The 20,488-nt window shown below is 34.1% G+C and overlaps 1 protein-coding gene across 4 annotated transcripts in view; it reads right to left on the reverse strand.

The window, feature by feature from the left end:
- CDKAL1 (CDK5 regulatory subunit associated protein 1 like 1) overlaps nucleotides 1–20,488 on the reverse strand; it is a 623,742-nt gene that overhangs the window by 333,034 nt on the left and 270,220 nt on the right. For all 4 annotated transcript variants that reach the window (XM_033115842.1, XM_033115843.1, XM_033115841.1 and 1 more), the window contains one exon: nucleotides 3,502–3,605. In XM_033115842.1, the coding sequence (XP_032971733.1) occupies nucleotides 3,502–3,605 (104 nt within the window). The remainder of the gene's footprint in view (nucleotides 1–3,501; nucleotides 3,606–20,488) is intronic.

The following is a 20,488-nucleotide window of genomic DNA, read 5'->3' on the forward strand; positions in this document are numbered from 1 at the left end:
GTAGCAACACACAAATGAGATCTAGCAAAGCACACGATAGCTATAAAAACAGCTCATCCATCATCTCTACATTGTGATTCCAGAGACAGCAGTGAAAGGTGTTGTTTCCACACCACTCACCCAGCACACTTAAAAAGGTTTGCTCCATCACTTATACAACTGAAACTGATTGATTAGCTGCTAGAGAAAAATCAATACAAATATGCTAGAAAACACTAGCTTGTAAATTCATTCTGGCCTCAACAAAGTCCTGGTCATTGCTTGACATGTTTTTCCAGATATCTAAAATGCAACCATGTCGAATCCCAGCCGCCTGACACTGTGATGCCCAGAAATTTTTAAAACCTAAATCTTGGCAAAGGTGAGGACATGAGGGGGAAGGTTTCCCAACAGTCTGTTAGAACAATGAAATGACACCCAAAAGTTACCTGGTAAATCTTACACTCATAGGCAGAACTGCCCACAAAAATGATAAACACATTGAGAAGGTAAAAATAGTCCATGAAAATGTGAAGGGGACCGGATTCAGTGAGAGAAAAAGAGGGGAAAAAAAATTAGGAAACCAGTTAAATAGAAGATATATTTGTAAAAGGAGAAATAAAGTTTATATCTAAAAAGACAAACAATTTTCACTTTAATGCTATCCATTTAAAAGTTAATGAGCTGTCTTTTTCATTTTTTTGGCAGCTGAATGTATAGTCAGCATATTTTTAGTGCTTTGGGAAGCCATTTACATTCAGAATGATTTCATGAATCGATTCTCAATGCTCCCCTGCCTTTGGGTTAGCCCTTAGTCTCTTCACATTCATTAGACTTCTAAGAAATACATTTTTATGAATATGAAATATTTCATAAATATGCTATTCAGAAGAAATTGTGATCTTAATTGTATCATATGACAGGCAACCTGGGTTCTAATCCCCATTCTACAATTGGTTTAGAGTTCTTAAAAATGACTTTGTATTTCTGACACACAGTCATTAAAAATTTTAAGAAAAAGAATCAAATGTAATTTTCAGGGTGGGAAATTTAATTTCCACTGACTAAACATAGCGATAAAATTTACTGGAAGCATATTTAGATTCTGCATCTTAATATAACCTTTCAAAGAACCGTAATGTTTATTTTTCATTATAGGGCAGATAATTTAATAATGGTAGAAGGCAATGTCTTCTGCAGGAAAAAATAATGGACAAACTCAATGTCTTTAAAATGTGAGTTTATAGACTGATTTGTCCTATGGTGGAAAGGGATTATAAGACCAAGCAATTAAAATCTGTCATTTGTTTCTAGTCATTCAATGTTTGTTACGCTATTCCAATATTCTCACTCGAAATTAAATTTCTCTTTTTGGATTTCCTTTAAATCCCTTCAGTTTAAGTAACATGTCTTCTTTGTAATAAGGATGCAGGCAATTACTTCATATAAGTTATCTCATATTCTACTGTGTTTCCCAGAAAATAAGACCTAGCCGGACAACCAGTTCTAATGCGTGTTTTAAGACCGGGTCTTATATAATTAATATAACATAACATAACAACATAACATAACATAACATAACATAACATAACATAACACCGGGTCTTTATTAATTTTTGCTCCAAAAGACGCATTAGAGCTCATGGTCCGGCTAGGTCTTATTTTCGGGGAAATACGGTAACAAGAAACAACACCGAATATCATAGTAATGAGAAAACCATGCGTTGCAGAGATCAGATACCTTGTTCAGACCACGTGGCAGGTAAGCAGCAGACCACGGTTTCAAATTCAAACTCTTTATGGCAAAGAGCATCAAATACGTCACGACTTAAAAGCTTCCTAAATAAAATGGCTTAGCTGGAAAATTATGACCTCATTATTCTACTAACAGTACCACATACCAAGCAAATGACCTTACCTGTCCAAAAACTAGCATTTAGTGTCAACTCTAATATACAGATAACAAGACAATAGAAAAACCTTACACTACAATCATTTCATGATTGGAAATAAAAAGGCACATAAATATCTATTGACAATGATAAATGTAATACAAATCTTCTAAGTCACTAAGTCACTCCTAAACTCTGATATATATTCTTCGAAGCACTTATCTTAAGTAGCCCAATCCACCTGGATATTTCAATGTTAACCACCAAGTAAAGTCTGAGAATGTTAGTATAGGTTATAGGTGAGGATAGATATCGGGGAGCCAAGAAAATGCTTTCACTTCCTACATGGTGATTTAATTGATTTATATTTTTCTAATAATTTTCAGAGTCAAATGAGAACATTTTCAAAAGTTATATGTAGTCGCACTTAAGAATGCATAATGTTAAAAAGTACCTCAAAGGAACTAATTAATTCATCTGCCTTCCATTTGCAGTGTTTGCTGGATAGATCATACAGTTTTAATATCTCCATTACCTGACATATATTTTAAAAACTGCAAGTTTATGCCCTTTTTAAAAAATCCTTGAAGTAGTTGTGGTAGAGAAGACAGCTACCCAGACTTTTCCTCAGATTGGATAATGACCTGGCTCTAAAACAGAACACTGACAAGAGTCAATGAGTTTCTTTTTATTTCTTGTTCAATACAAGTTGAATAGGAATGGAAGAGAGGACTGAAATAAGAATATAAAAGTAGGAAAAAAATATGGGGGGGTGTTAATAAATCAATCAAGAATATTTTTCTATTATAAAGAGCATTCCAAATTCTTGTTGAGAAAAGCTTTACATAGACTAAACAAAGAAATGTGTTTTCAACTCATACATTGAAGTTCAGGGTGTGAAAGTACTGAAAGCAGTATACCAAGTTACTCACTAAAAGGAAAAGTACATTGCCAATAACTATTAACCCACAACATTATGAAACAATAGATTATCTCATGTTGGGTGTTAAAAAAACACATTAATGTTACATACACATTTTATAAACAAAGACAGAAGTGGAAGCTCAAGGTTTAAGCAGTTATGTGCCAATGCAACCATGACTCATATAAAAAATAAGTCTTACTATGTGCTGATAAACACTTAGACAATAACATTTTCTAGCAAATGATGATTCAGAAGTAGCTGGCCACCCACACAAAGAATCATTTGTGCTAATAAGAACACTTAATAGTTCTATTTTCTAAATGGTCCAAAAATGGCAAAAGAAAGAAGAAATCTTAACAAGTGTATTGCTCAGTTCACAAAAGTCTTAACTAATATAAGAAGGTCACGTATTTCTTTTCTTTTCTTTTTGTCTTTTCCATAGAATCTAAAGATGGGTCATAAAGTTCAAATTATGTCACTTACCTTAGAGTCAGAATAAAAAAATGAAAGAATGGTGAAAGAAGAGTAATATGAATACTGTAACCTGATTGGTTGAATCTAGCAACATCTTCTTTTTGATAAGGTGAAATATTTGCAAATTCTTCAGAAAGCTAAGAAGCACGTATGCAAAGTGAAGTGTTACTTAAAAGACTACTGTAATTTATTAAGAAGACTAAAACTACAAGATTCTAAAGACACTCTTACCTTGAAAGGACTGCTTGGCTCTATCTATTAGTTCATCAATTGGATAACTGGCCAAATTTCCTCTGGCATGTTTAGTTTTGCAGTAGGTACAAGCATTGAGACACCTGTTCAAATGATAGCAATAAATTATAATAAAGACAGTGCATACTTAATATGGGAAAACAAAAACAAACACACACCAAAGTGCTATTTTAGTAATATTTACCAGTTTATATAAATAAAACACAAATATCTACCATACTTCATATTTATTTTACTTCCACCAGGCACAGAAATTTGCAATTATTTAAGTTTCAACTATTCAAGAATGGTTGCACACATTATATAATATTGTCTTCAAATGCACATATTCATGAGGAACAAAGTTTATAAATGCTTCAAAAGACCAATCAAAAGAAATTCAAGACTCATATTGTTTTTAAACCACTGGCATTTTGTAAGCGATCATAAAAATAAAATATTCGTGTTTCCTATATATACCATGTTGTTCAGAAATAATAAAGCATATTCACTTACTTTTTAACTAATATAACAATAAATAGGCAACACAGCATTCTCATAAAAAAGTACACCCTTAGAAATTTTCCAATAATAGTTTTCACTCCTTGAAATCAGAAAAAAATATAAAAACATGTCCAATGAATGCTCTCCAGGATGAGGGCAAAGAAGTAGAATGACAACATTAGTTTTGAAAAATTAAAACACAGAATTATTTCCCAATAATCTTTAGATATGATAGATAATTTGTCTTTTAAAAACTAAAATGTTGGTTCTACTCTTGTAATTTAAAAATACCATTAACTTTTATTATAAAAATAAAAAGAAACACATAATAACATAGGCCTATGCCAAAAAAGATTAAGTCTCAAAAACAATGAAAAACAAAACAAAATCTCTTTCAGTGATTCAATTGCTACAACAAATAGCAAGTTTTTAAAAGATCGTTTTATAAATGCTTTAAAATTTCAAAGTGAGAAAAAGTGAAATTTTAATAATTATACCTACCAACTTGTAATTTTGTTAATATCAATCACTGTATTCAGCAATGCTTAATTTCTGATGATTTTTGCATGGGACTCTTAAGTAACATACATTTTGATTTTTATTGTTTAACCGACCACATAATCTTAAACAGTTAACATTCGTTAATTCCTAAGTCATTTACATTTTTTAAAAAATGAAACACAAATTGTGTCCTCTCTTTTGTGAATAGAGGCTCTAGTCTCACAGTTGTTGTGCGTCTTCTCTTTTCAATTTCTATCCATTCCAAAAAAAAAAAAAAAAAAAAGAGAGAGAGAAAACTGTTTTTATTTGTGTCTACCTGGGCGAGTAACTCACTTTTGGTTAGCCCTGATTGAGCACCAGACACGTTTCTAGATGTTTTACACAAATTATCTCATTGGATGCTTCTAGACATGGGTGTCACTATTTCCATCTTACAGAGAAAGAACCTACTTCAAAAAAGTCAGATAATATAGCTAATACCACAGAAATACAAAGAATAATGAGATCTGTAATATGCCAACAAACTGAACAACCCAGAAGAAATGATAAATTCCTGGAAACATACAACCTACCAAGATTGAATCATGAATAGAAAATCTGAACAGATCAATAATGAGTAAGGAGACTAAATAAGTAATCACACACTTCAGAACCAAGAAAAGCCCAGGACCAAATGGTTTCACTGGTGAATGTTATCAAAGATTTAAAAAATTAATGCCATGACATCATAAAAATGGCGGCATGAGGTAAGCCTGTTGAAATCTCCCGTGGAATTTACAACAAATTGAACAACTATAAATCCACAAAGGACTCCCTGCGCAGCAGACAGGCTAGACTAAGAGGTGCACTACTGAAATCATCTAAAGGTGGGCAAATTGCGCGAGCGGGGGAGGAGGGAAGGGAGTACGGAGACAGGGCCACAGGCGCAGGACACAGACCTAGCTCAGTGCTCCGAGCTTGCTGTATCCCGGAACTACGGCAGCTGCGGGAGAGGGAAGAACTCGGACTGCTAGGGCTCCGCTTATGGCCCACAGGGCTGAGGGGACAGCATATAACACGGCTGAACCTAATGCTCACAGCAGAGACTTTGGAGAAAAGACAGGGAAGAAGGCTGAAAGCAGTGGTTTAAGCCTTCACTGCAGAACAGAGAACGGAAGCCTTAGGCACTGAGCCTTGCTGGCCCTTCCTTACCCTCCCAGAGCTCACCGTGCTCCCACCTGCCCAGTGCTAGAAGTGGAACAGTAGCAAGGTCCGATCAAAAAAACAGAATATTTGTACTTCTGAGAAATGTGGTCCTCAGACATGGACTCGTGGCCCAACTAGCTCTGGCAAAGGGGAGGGAGCCATGGAAGCAGGACTGGCTGTGGTGGTGGTCGCCGCCATTGCTACGGGCCACCTCTCACAACCCACCCTGCCCCTATCCTCACCTATCTGGGCAGATCCTTGCAGAAGTAAACAGTTGCTGAAACACACAAGCTCTGAATCTGCAGGAAGAGCTTTGGAACTTCAGAAAATCTCCAAATCCCCCCACTGGAGTTGGAGTCCTATGACCCAGGCGAACTGTTCACAGAGGACAAGCCCGCCTTCCAGGAAATCCCACCATTGTGTGAGAAGCCGGAATAGTGCAGAGAAAATATAATACTACAGTGTGCGACAGAAAAAAAGGCTGCAGTCAGAGAAAAAATAAAGCATTCTACCAACACCTACTGGAAAACAAAAGAAAGACCTCTTTCTATCAACCTGTTGCAGAACCCACTCCTGTAGATGTCTAGGAAGAGAAATTACAAATCATTAATTGCCATGAATAACCAAGGTAACAAAGATCTCAGGAAGAAAATGAAAAGTCTCCAGAAAATGAACTGAAAGACATGGAAATATCTGACTTAAATGATAGAGAGTTCAAGATTGCAGCTCTTAAAAACCTCAACGAGATGCAAGAAAACACAGACAGGCAGTTTAATGAACTCAGAAACACAATCAAAGAACAAAATGAACATTTTACCAAAGAGATTGAAATTTTTAAAAAGAACCAAATAGAATTTCTGGAGATTAAGAAGTCATTAAAAGAAATGAAGAATGAAATAGCCAGCTTACGTAGTAGAGCTGACCAGATGGAGGAAAGAGTCAGTGACATCGAAGACAGATATCTGGAAATGACACAGATAGAATTAAAAAGAGACTTGAGACTTAAAACAAATGAAAGAACTCTACAAGAACTTTCTGACTCCATCAGAAAGAGCAATATAAGAATAGTGGGCATACCAGAAGGAGAAGAAAGAGAGAAGGGAACAGAGAGTGTATTCAAATAAATAGTAAACAACAACTTCCCAAACTTGTGGAAAGAATTGGATCCTCGAATCAAAGAAGCAAACAGAACACCTAATTACCTCAACCCCAAAAGGCCTTCTCCAAGGCCTTGTATGGAAGCTGTCAAAAATTAACGACAAAGAAAGAATCCTCGAGGCAGCCAGGGAAAAGAAGATGGTAACCTACAAAGGAAAGCCCATTAGATTATCATCAGATTTTTCAGCAAAAATTCCACAAGCCAGGAAGGAGTGGAATGAAGTATTCAAACTATTAAAACAGAGAAATCATGAGCCAAGAATAATATACCCAGCAAAGATATCCTTTAGATATGAAGGAAGAATTAAAGACCTTTCAGGACATACAGAAGTTGAGGGAATTTTCTAACACATGACCTGCACTACAAGAAATATTGAAGAAGGCTATCTGACCAGCATAAATAGTGCCAACCAAATAATAATTTGTGCCAACCAAAACATAAAAGGAGGGAGAGTAAAGTCCTGAACTGCAACATGGGAATGGAGAAAGTAAGCATGCTGAAAAAAATGGAATATTCTACATATGAAACTTTCTTTTACATAAATCACTCAAAAAAAATCCAGAACTGAAATAACGTAATAAAAGAAGAAACAGAAGGAAAAATCATGGAATACCACCACACAGAAATAATAGACAACAAAAAGGTAAAGAAACAATGGAGACACAGTCTTACCAGAAAACCAAAGACAGAATGATAGGAAATTCTCACACATCAATTATCACCCTAAATGTAAATGGACTGAACTGACGAATAAAAAGGCACAGAGTAGCAGATTGGATCAAAAAACTAAACCCAACCATATGCAGCCTCCAAGAGACACATCTCAGCTACAAGAACAAACATAGACTCAAAGTGAAAGGATGGAAATTGACACTCCAAGCAAATGGTATCCAGAGAAAAATCAGGTGTAGTCATATTGATATCAGATGAAACAGACTTCAGGATAAAAAAGGTAACAAGAGACAAAGATGGACATTTCATAATGATAAAGAGGACTGTACAACAAGAAGACATAACAGTCATCAGTATTTATGCCCCCAATCAGGGAGCACCGAAATGTACCAAGCAACTACTAACAGAATTAAAGGGAGAAATTGACCAAAATACAATTATACTAGGGGATCTAAATATATCATTGACATCAATGGATAGATCATCCAAATAGAAAATAAATAAAGTAATAGCAGCCCTAAATGACAGATTAGATGAAATGGAGATAACTGACATTTTATAGAGCACTTCATCCTAGAACATCAGACTACACATTTTTTTTCTAGTGTACATGGAACATTCTCAAGGATAGACCATATATTAGGAAATAAAACTAGCCTCAGCAAATTTAAGAAGACTGAAATCATACCAAACATGTTCTCTGATCACAAGGCTTTGAAATTGGACATCAACTGCAAAAAGAAAGCAGGAAAACCCACAAATACGTGGAGATTAAACAACATACTTTTAAAGAAGGACCAGGTCAAAGAAGAAATAAGAAGAAAAATCAAAAGATACATAGAAACAAATGAGAATGAAAATACATCCTACCAAAATTTTTGGGATGCAGTGAAAGCAGTTTTAAGAAGAAAATTTATATCATTACAGGCCTATCTTAAGAAACAAGAAAAATCCCAGATAAATAACCTCATGTTACACCTTAAAGAACTAGAAAAAGGATAACAAACGAAACCCAAGGTCAGCAGAAGAAAGGAAATAATAAAAATCAGAGCAGAACTAAATGAAATAGAGAACAAAAAGATAATAGAAAAAAATTAACGTGACAAAGAGCTGGTTCTTTGAAAAGATTAATAAAATTGACAAACCACTGGCTGGACTCACTAAGATAAAAAGAGAAAAGACACTAATAAACAAAATCAGTAATGAAAGAGGGGAAGTTATCACAGATGCCACAGAAATACAAAGGATCACCCAAGAATACTATAAAGGACTATATGCCACCAAATTCAATAATCTAGAAGAAATGGACAAGTTCTTAGAAACATATAGCCTCCCTAGGCTGAATCACGAAGAATTGGAAAATCTAAATAGACCAATCACTCACCCGAATCAGTCACCCGAAAACTTCCCAAAAGCAAAACTCCAGAACCAGATGGTTTCAATAGTGAATTCTACCAAACCTTGACAAAGGATCTAATACCTGTCCTACTCAAACTCTTCAAAAAAAACTGAAGAGAAATATTCCCTAATTCATTTTATGAGGCCAACCTTACCCTGATACCAAAAACTAGTAAGGATAACACAAAAAAAGAAAACTATAGACCAATATCTCTGATGAATACAGATGCAAAAATCTTACACAGAATTCTAGCAAATCGAATGAAACAATGCATTAAAAGATTATTCATCATGACTAAGTGGGGTTCATCCCAGAGGCCCAAGGATGGTTCAACATATGCAAATCCATCAATGTGATACATCACATAAATAAAATAAAGGACAAAAATCATATGATTACATCAACTGATGCAGAAAAAGCATTTGACAAGATACAACATAAATTATGATTAAAGCACTTAATAAAATAGACATAGAAGGAAAATACCTTAAAATAATAAAGGCCATATATGACAAACCCTCAGCTAATATCATAATTAATGGTGAAGAACTGAAGCCCTTTGCTCTATATTCAGGAACACAACAGGGCTGTCCCCTATCACCTCTACTTTTCAACACAGTGTTGGAAGTCCACACCAGAGCAATCAGGCAAGAGAAAGATGTAAAAGGCATCCAAATTGGGAATAAAGAAGTTAAAACTGTTACTCTTTGCAGGTGACATGATGCTATATATAGAGAACCCTGAAGACTCCACCAAAAATGTATTAGAAACAATAAACGAATAAAATAAAGTTGCCGGCTATAAAATCAACGTTAAAAAAGTCCATTGCATTCCTTTATACCAACAATGAAATATCAGAAAAAGAAATAAATAAAAAAAATTCCTTTTGCAATTGCAACAAAAAGAATAAAATACCTAGGAATAAACTTAACAAGGATGTGAAAGACCTATATGCTGAAAACTATAAGGCATTTTTTAAAGAAATTGAAGAAGACACAAAGAAATGGAAAGACATTCCGTGCTCATGGATTGGAAGAATCAATATAGTTAAAATGGCCATATTACCCAAAGCAATAAACAGATTTAATGCAATCCCCATCAAAATTCCAAGGCATTTTAAAAAAGAAATAGAACAAAAAATCATCAGATTTGTGTGGAACCACAAAAGACCGCGAATAGCCAAAGCAATCCTAAGAATAAAGAAAATGCTGGAGGTATCACACTCCCTGACTTTAGCTTGTACTACAGGGCAACAATAAGCAAAACAGCATGGTCTTGGCAGAAAACCAGACACACAAACCAATGGGAGAGAACTCAGAACCCAGAAAAAAACCCACATAAATATGGACAGATAATTTTTGACAAAGAAGCAAAAAACATACAATGGAAAAAAAGACAGCCTCTTCAATAAGTGGTGCTGGAGAATTGGAAAGCCACATGCAAAAGAATGAAATTGCACTGCTATCTGTCACCATGTACCAAAATTAATTCAAAATGGATCAAAGACCTAAGCATAAGACCTGAAACAATAAACTGCATAGAAGAAAACATAGGTACTAAACTTATGGACCAAACATAGGTACTAAACTTATGGTTCAAAGAGTATTTTATGAATTTGACTGCAAAGGCAAGGGAAGTAAAAGCTAAAATAAATGAATGGGACTAAATCAAACTTAAAAGATTCTGTACGGCAAAAGAAACCATCAACAAAATAAAGAAGCAAACAACTGAATGGGACAAGATTTTGGCAAACAGCGCGTCCGATAAGGGGCTAATATCCAAAATATACAAGGAACTCATACAACTCAACAACAAAAGAAAAAACAACCCAGTTGAAAAATAGGCAGAGGACCTGAAGAAACATTTCTCCAAAGAGGACATACAGATGGCAAATACACATATGAAAAAATGCTCAACATCACTAATCATCAGAGAAATGCAAATACAAACCACAATATTTGCATTGTGAGATATCACCTCACCCCAGTCAGAATGGCTATCATCAACAAGACAAATAGTAACAAGTGTTGGAGAGGCTGTGGAGAAAAAGGAACTCTCCCACACCTTTGGTGGGAATGCAGATTGGTGCAGCTGCTATGGAAGGCAGTGTGGAGGTTCCTCAAAAAATTACAGATAGAATTACCATATGACCCAGCAATCCCTCTCCTGGGTATCTACCCAAAAAATCTGAAAACATTTATCCATAAAGACATGTGTGCTCCAATGTTCGTTACAGCTTTATTTACGGTGGCCAAGACATGGAAACAACCAAAATGTCCTTCAATAGATGAATGGATAAAGAAGTTGTGATATATATACACAACGGAATACTATTTGGTGGTAAGAAAAGATGAAATAGGACCATTAGTGACAACATGGATGGATCTTGAGATTATAATGCCAAGCGAAATAAGTCAGACAGAAAAAGTAGAGAACCATATGATTTCACTGATATGTAGTATATAAAACTGAAAAAAACAAAATAATAAGACAAACAAATGAAGGAACAAAAACTCATGGACACAGACAATAGTTTAGGCGTTACCAAAACTATTGGTGAGCAAGGGGAGTGGGGGCTCTAGAAGAGGGTAAACGGGGTCTAATATATGGTGATGGAAAGAGAACTGACTGGATGGTGAACACACAATGTGATATATAGATGATGTATTACAGAATTGTACATCTGAAATCTATGTAACTTTACTAACAATTGTCACCCCAATAAACTTTAATTAAAAAAAAAAGTTAATGCTAATTCTTTCTAAACCTTCCAAAAAATAGATGAATGGGAACACTTCCAACACATTTTATGAGGCCAGTGTTATACTCATATAAAAGGCAGATACAGAAACTACAAAAAAAGTCAACTATAGGCCAATATGCCTCGTGAATACAGATGCAAAAATTATCAACAAAATACCAGCAAACTGAATTCATCATACACAGCATCTGAAAAGCATCATACACCCTGATTAAGTTGAACTCACCCCTAGGATATGAGGGCAGTTCAACACACAAAAATCAATAAATGTGATATATCATATTAATCAAATGAAGGATAAAAAATACATGATCTTCTCAATAGATACAGAAAGAACATTTGACAAAATTCAATATCCATTTATGATCAAAAGAAACTCTCAACAAATTGGGTGTAGAAGAAATGTATCTCAACATAATAAAGAACATATATGATTGGCCAACAGCCCACATCATACCCAATGGTGAAAGGTTCAAAACTTTTCCTTGAAGATCAGAAACAAGGAGTCCACTCACTACTCCTACTCAACACAGCACGGGAAGTCTTAGCCAGAGTAATCAGGCAAGAAAAAGCAATAAAAATCATCTGAATCAGAGAGGGAAGAAGTAAAACAGTCTGTTTGCAGATGATACAATGTTATATATGCATATATATGTATGTATATGTATATATATATATATATATTCCTAAACATTACACCAAAAAAACTGTTGGATCTAATCAACAAATTCAGTACAGTCACAGGATACAAAATCAACATAACCAGTAGTTTCTATACACTACAACAATTTATGTAAAAAAGAAATTAAGAAAATGATTCCATTTATAAAAACAATAAAATACTTAAGAAAAAAATTAACAAAGGAGATAAAAGATCTGTACACTGAAAACTACAAAACAGTAACGAAAGAGATGAAAAAAACACCTACAAGTAATTGGAAAGATATCCTGCACTCATGGATTAAAAAACTTAATATTGTTAAAATGTCCATACTACCCAAAGCCACCTACAGATTCAATGCAATCCCTATCAAGATTCCAATGGCATTTTTTACCAAAAAAGAAATATCTTCAAATTTGTTTGGAAGCACAAAAGACCCAAAACAGCCAAAGATATACTGAAAAAGAAGAACAAAGCTGCAGTCATCCCACTTCCTGATTTCAAATTTTATTACAAAGCTATATTAAACCAAACAGTATAGTACTAGCATAAAAAGACAAAGAGAGCGATGCAAGAGAATCAAGAGCTCAAACAAATGCATGCATATACAATCAACAAATATTTCACAAAGGGCCAAGAATATTCAATGGGGAAAAAATAGTGTACTCAATAAATGGTGCTGAAAAAATTGGATATTCACGTGCGATAAAATGAAACTAGATCACTAACTTACACCACTCACAAGAATTATCTCCAAATGGATTAAAGACTTAAATGTTAAGACCAGAAACCATAAAACTCCTAGGGAAAAAAAAAAATAGGAAAAAGCTCCTTGAAATTGAGCTTGAAAATAATGTTTTGGATATGACACCTAAAGCACAAACAACAAAAGCAAAAATAAACAAATAGAAAAAAAACGAAAAATAAACAAACAATAAGTCAAACTGAAAGCTTCTACACACTAAAAGAAATAGTCAACAAAATGAAAAGGCAACCTATGAAATGCAAGAAAATATTTGCAAACCACATATTTAGTAAGTGATTCATAATATTTGCTTATTATTCCAAAATAAGGAAATTCATAATATCTGATAAAAGGTTCATATCCAAAGTATATAAGGAACTGATACAATTCCATAGCAAAAACACAAATAATGCAATTTAAAAAAAATGGCCAAAGAATTTGAATAGACATTTTTCTACAGAAGATATGCAAATGGCCAACAGTACATGAAAAGATGCTCAACATCACTAATCATCAAGGAAATGCAAATCAAAACCACAATGAACTATCATCTCACACCTGTTAGAAAGGCTAGTACCAAAAAGACAAGAGTTAACAAGGGCTGGGCTAGGGTGTGAAAAAAAAGGAAACTGTTAATGGGAAAGTAAATTGGTACAGCCACTATGGAAAACAGTATGGAAGGTCCTCAAAAAATTAAAAATGTAACTACCGTATGATCCAGTAATTCTACTTCTGGGCATTTCTCTGAAGAAAACAAAAACACTAACGCAAAAGGATATATGCACCCCCACGTTCATTGCAACATTTACAATAGGCAAGATATACTCATAGAAATAACATAAGTATCCCTGGATGGATAAATGGATAAAGAAAATGTGATGCACACACACACACTCTCTCTCACACACACACACACACACAAAATGGCATATCATTCAGCCATAAAAAGAAGGAAATCCTGACATTTGCAGCAACATGGATGGAGCTTGAGAGCATTATACTAAGTTAAATAAGTCAGAAAGATAAACACAAATACTATAGATCTCACTTACATGTGGAATTTGAAAACAAAAAGAACTCACAGAAACAGGGAAAAATTGGTGGTTGCCAGAGGGTGGGATTTGTGGGGGCTTGTTGGGGAAATGGGTGATGGGCGAAGGTGGTCTAAAAGTACAAACTTCCAATTATAAGATAAATAAGTTCTGGGGATTTAACGTATAGCATGGTAACTATGGTTATCAATACTGTATTAGTATATTTGAAAGGTGCTAAGAGAGTAGATCTTAAAATTAAAAGTTCTTATTATGAAGGAAAACCTGTAACGATGTAAGATGATAGATGTTTAGATACATTAAACTTACTGTGGTAAATATTTCATAATATATACATAGCTCAAATCATTATGTTGTACACCTTAAACTTATAAGTGTTATAGGTCAACCATATCTCAGTTACATGAGGGGGTTAATCAGACAAGAAGTTTGCCCAAGACCTGTAACAGCTGAAGTTCAAATCTAGGCATGCCACATTTAAAATTCCATGCTGTTTTCATACCAAGCGGCTTCCCCAGAATAAATATGTTATTAAACATCCTACCTACATACAAATGTAGATAAGATATAACCATAAGATAGGCAATCATCTGACATGACATAAAATAACATAGCATATATATTCAAAGATATGGCCAATACTCATCCTGCTGTATATGAAGTTATTTGTTGAAAACGTGTATCCCTCTTTATCCTTTGGAAATCTAAGGCTAGGCTTCTTGTCCATCCACTGGTCTAAACCATTTATTTCATCCGTGTTGTTTATGAGTTCTGTTTTTCATTCTCCAACTGGCTCTGTGGCAAACTGTATCTCCTCATTTGACTTGCTGTGTTTTTAAAACTCTATCACTCAGGTGCTCAAAGCCAACCACTCTCTGCCCTTCTCCTTACCTCTAGTGGCTCCATGATCCACTCAATACAGTAGGCCGCACCATTCATTCAGCTGTGATTCGATTGGCATTCACTCAAATTAAATCAGCACCCATCCAGGGAATCTGCTTTATATCCTAATACTATTTAGGTCTCCTGATTCCTTTCTCTTATTTTTACTACCAGTGGAGAGCTGCATAAGTGGACAACCTTAATGGAAGCTACTACCAGTATTTCTGACCTGGCTATTTCTTAAAAGCAACTGTCTTAAGGAACACCAGCTTGGAAGAAGGGGAAGGAAAACAGAAGGAGTAGGAATGCATAACATGTATTTTAAACATTTATAACATAAATGAATTAACACATGTAAAGCAGTTAGAATACTTCTGCACCTAGTAAGTGATCAATAAATGCTGGCCGATGGTTTTTTAATGTGGCAGTTCTAAACAATTCTGTAAGGAAATAATTATGCATTATCATGTTCCAGGTGTACCTAGATTTATGGAACAGATGTGTTACTGATAGGTTGGCTTAAATCAACTGTAGAAACTAAATAATATTTTCCTTATGGCTCACTTAATAAAGGTGGATATGTATGCCCCATGGAAAATCACTCATGAAAATACACTAAAAAGTTTAAATTAAACAAAGTGATACTTGGAAACACTTATAATAAAGAAAATAAGCCAGTAAACATAAGTATTAAATTAAGAATTCAACATATTCTTCACTAAACTGCTCCCTTGGGGTTAATTAAGGTTGTTGTGATATGCTTTTGAAGTTCTAAACTCTTTATCGTATAAGATAGGTTCATCTTATCTGCAGTTTTCAAAATACTTTATATTACTGCAATAAAGTAAAAATTTATATAGCGTCTTTCTTTAAGTATGTTGTAATAGCACTAACCAAGCATTAAATCTGCTGTGCCTTACCATTGAAAAAGAGATTTGTTATAATCCACAGGAAAATACACAGTACAAAATTAGAAAAGAATGAGTGTTTTGATGCTATTTGGTTTAAAAACAATTTTCTCAATCATTAAAAATTCTGGTATCAATCATTTCAACATGACAAACCTTTAATGAAATATAGGGATTCACTATAGAAACGATTAGTAGAGAGTTTCAGTTATCTGTAAACAATTAAATAACTGTCTAAGAGTAACACCGAGCCAGTTTCTTCAACTTGCAGAAAACAAAAGATCTTTGAAGGTTGACTATTGAAAGCCAAAACCAAAAAGAAGATGGCTGCTGAACTGCAAGGAAGATGCAAAATACTGGACAGACGTAGACTCTTGTGTGAGAAGGATAAAGCTAGCACACCACACTAAGCTAGTTGTTGTTATATTACCACAGGCCAAAAAAGAACTAAAAACCTCAAAAGCAGAGACACATTAGGCATTCAATTTAGAAGTTTAATTCTGAAATTTTAAAAAGCATTTGTGGTAGAATATTTTTAAATTACAGAAACTAAACAAATGAAATAACAATAAATTTTCACAAATTAAAATATTTCAAAGGGTTAAAATGCATAATAACACGTAAACTAAATACCTGAACTACATAAAGTAAATGAAAACTAAGTTTTGATATATTCAGTTTTTCCTTTTAAAGAACATCTTTAGACATTATAAGTTCTGTAATAATTTAAAACTCAGAATTATACTTTTAAAAATTTACCTATACTACTATCTTTTTTTATAGAAGGAAGAAAAAAAAGCCTGAATGCTGCACTGGTGAATTCTACTGAGCACACAGTGAACAGATAAATACCAACAATTCTCAAACTATTCCAAAAAATTGAAGAGGAAGAAAAATTTCCTAACTCATTCTATAAAGAATTACCTTGATACTAAAGCCAGATAAAGACACTGCAAGAATAGAAAACTTCAGATCAATATCCCTTATGAACACTGATGTAAAAATCCTCAACAAAATGCTAGCAAACAGAATTCAGCAACACATTGAAAGATTTATATACCATGATCACATGGGATTTATTTTTGGAATGTACGGATGGTTCAACATATAGATCGATCAATGTAATATTCCACATCAACAGAATGAAGGGCCAAATAAACACATGATCATATCAATTAATGCAGAAAAACCATTTGAAAAAATTTAACAGCCTTTCATTATGAAAAACAATCAAAAAACTAAGAATAGAAACAAACTTCCTCAACATAATAAAAGTCATGTATACAAAACCCACAGTGAACATCATGCTCAGTGGTAACTGACTGAAGGCTTTTCCTCCAAGATCAGGAGCAAGACAAGGATGCCCACTTTTACCACTTCTATGTAACATAGTATTGAAAGTTGTAGCCTGAGCAATTAGGCAAGTAAAAGAAAGAAAATGCATCCAAATTAAAAAGAAGAAGTAAAATCATCTATTTGTAGATGATATGATCTTATATGTAAAAAAAATCATCAAATTTCCAGAAAAAGAATCCTGTTAGAATAAATGAATTCAGCAAAGTAGCAGGATACAGAGTCAATACACACATACACACACACACACACACACACACACACACAATCAGTTGCACTTCTATTCACAATTAAAAACCTGAAAAAGGAATTGCAAAAACAATTCCATTTACAACAGCATCAAAAAGAACATACCATATTTTGCCATGTATAATGCGCTCCCATATATACAACCACGTTTTTGGCCCAAACATTTAGGGGAAAAAAATCTTTCGCTTTAATTTTTCAATTCAAATTTTTACTTGTTTACATTTAGGTACCTGTTTCTTTGTATCGTAAAGAAATTTTAGCATTTACTTTTTAACATATTATGGTACAAGAAATTTTACGTAACAAGTAATTATAAAGCACAAGGACAGATACAAGGTATAAGAAATTTTATGTACCAGTAACAAATTTACGATATTCACTCATCATAAAAGGCCAAGAACTCGTCGTTGAAAGTTCCATAAAACCTATTATCGTATTCCAGGGTATTATTTTGCATATGGATATTGTATTTATTTCTAGAGTTACACTTTTAATTCATAAGCATAAATAAAAGAATTAAAAACATTTATATAGATACGAAATTAGTACTACGCATGTATAATGTGCATCCTTATTTTTCCCTCAGAAATTTGGGCCAAAAAGGTGCACATTATACACGGGAAAACATGGAAATACTTAAAAATTAACTTAACCAAAGAGGTAAAAGACTTACACTACAAAACACTGCTGAAATTGACAAAGACATAATAAATAAATGGAAACACATATGTTCATAGATTGGAAGACTTAATATTGTTATTCCCAAAGCAATATACAAATTCAATGCAATTCCATCCAAAGTCCAATGATGTTTTTTTGCAAAATAGAAAAGCCCACGCTAAAATTCATACGGAATCTAAAGGGACCACCAATAGCCAAAATAATCTTTAAAAGGAATAAAAGTGGAGGACTCACACTTACTGATTTAAAAACTTTCTACAAAGCTACATTAATCAAAACAGTGTGGTAATGGCCTAAATATAGACATACAAATCAAATAGAAACCCTCACATACACGGTCAAATCATTTTTCTCAAAGGTGTCAAGACCATTCAATGAGATAAGGAGAGTCTTTTCAACAAATGGTGCTGGAAAAACTATATATTCACATGCAAAAGAATAAAGCTGGACCTTATCTAACATCATACATAAAAATTAACTCAAAAGGGATCAAGAATCTATATGTAACACCTAAGACAATAAAACTGTTAGAAGAAAACATAGCACAAAATTTTCATGACATTGGACTTGGCAATGGTTTCTTGAATGTGACAGCAAAGGCATAGGAAACCAACGATAAAAGAATATATAAATTGGACTTCAGGAAAATTTACTTTTATATCAAAAGACACTATTAAACAGAGTAAAAAGGCATCCCACAGAATCAAAGGTAATATATGCAAATCATATATCTGACAAGGGACAATACCCAGAATGCATAGAGAACTCCAAAACTCACCAACAAAAAAAATAAAAAAAAGATTCAAAAATGGGCAAGACTTGAACAGACATTTCTCCAGAGAAGATATACTAACAGCAAATAAGCACATGAAAAGATACTCCACAGCACTAATAATTAAGGAAATAAAATCAAAACTACAACTAGATACCACCTCATACCTACTGGGATGGCTACTATCAAAAAAACAGAAAACAGCAAGTGTTGAAGAATATAGGGAGAAATCAGACTCCTTGTGCACTGCTAGTAGGAATGTAAAATGGTACAGCAGCTGTTGAAAATAGTATTGCGCTTCTTCAAAGAATTAAAAGTAGAATTACCATATGATCCAGCAATTCCACTTCTAGGTATATACCCAAAAGAATTAAAAGCAGGGTCTCAAAGAGATACTGGTACACTCATGCTCATAGCAATAGTCGCATTATAGACAATAGCTAAAACTGGGGAGCAACCCAAATGTCTATTGACGAATGAATGAATAGACAAAATCAATGGAATATTATTCAGCCTTTAAAAGGAAGGAAAGTCTGCAATATGCTACAAAATGGATGGATTGTGAGGACAATATGTTACGTGAAATAAGCCAGTCACACAACAATAAAACACTGTATGACTCCACTTCTGTGAGGTATTTGGAGTAGTCCAATTCAGAGACAGAAAGTAGAATGGTGGTTGCCAGGGACTGGGGGAAGGGGAGAATGGGAGTTATTGTTTGATGGGTATAGAGTTTCAGTTTTACAAAATGACAACAATTATGGGGACTGATGTTGGGGGCTGTTGTACAATAATGTTAATGTATTTAATACCCCTGAACTGTAGGTACACTGACAAGTGGTTAAGATGGCAATTTTCATGTTATGTACGTTTTACCAAAAATTTAAAAAGTAGACAAAAAGAATATATGATTATTTGTGTGCTTAATATTTTTAGCAGATTACAATTTACTTAAGGAATAGGTATACACATCTTATTCTTTTTCCTATCTGCTGGAGCGTTTAACAAAGTGCCTTATATACTATTTGAATATCAATAAACACTCAAAGTTACTGGTGATTTCATAATGGATAAGACCAGATGTTAAGCCAATACTTGGTTACAGAGTCAGGAGCAGTGCTAAACAGAAAAATGGGCTGGCAATTCTACCTGCATATGCTTGGGGAAGGTCCAGTAATGGGAAGTCGGGAACAAAGAGGGCACAGAGAAACAATATGGATTTGCCAGGCAAAGGATCAGCATTGTCCTCAAGGTTAAGCAGCGGGGAACAGGAAACTAAAGCTTGCAAACTAAAACCACAAGGCCAGGCATCCTACACAGGAGCTACCATCCCAAACAAACCATGCCACACACACTACCCAACAAGGGAAATCAACGAGTCAATTTATCATCCATCAAGACCATCTATTTTCAATATTAACTCTCTGTACATTTTGTATCAGTAGTTCTCAGATTCTGAGATGTTACAGAGAAACAAATTTAAAATGCACATACTTAAAACTG

This window comes from Rhinolophus ferrumequinum, chromosome 9, assembly GCF_004115265.2.
Source record: "Rhinolophus ferrumequinum isolate MPI-CBG mRhiFer1 chromosome 9, mRhiFer1_v1.p, whole genome shotgun sequence".
NCBI lineage: Eukaryota > Metazoa > Chordata > Mammalia > Chiroptera > Rhinolophidae > Rhinolophus > Rhinolophus ferrumequinum.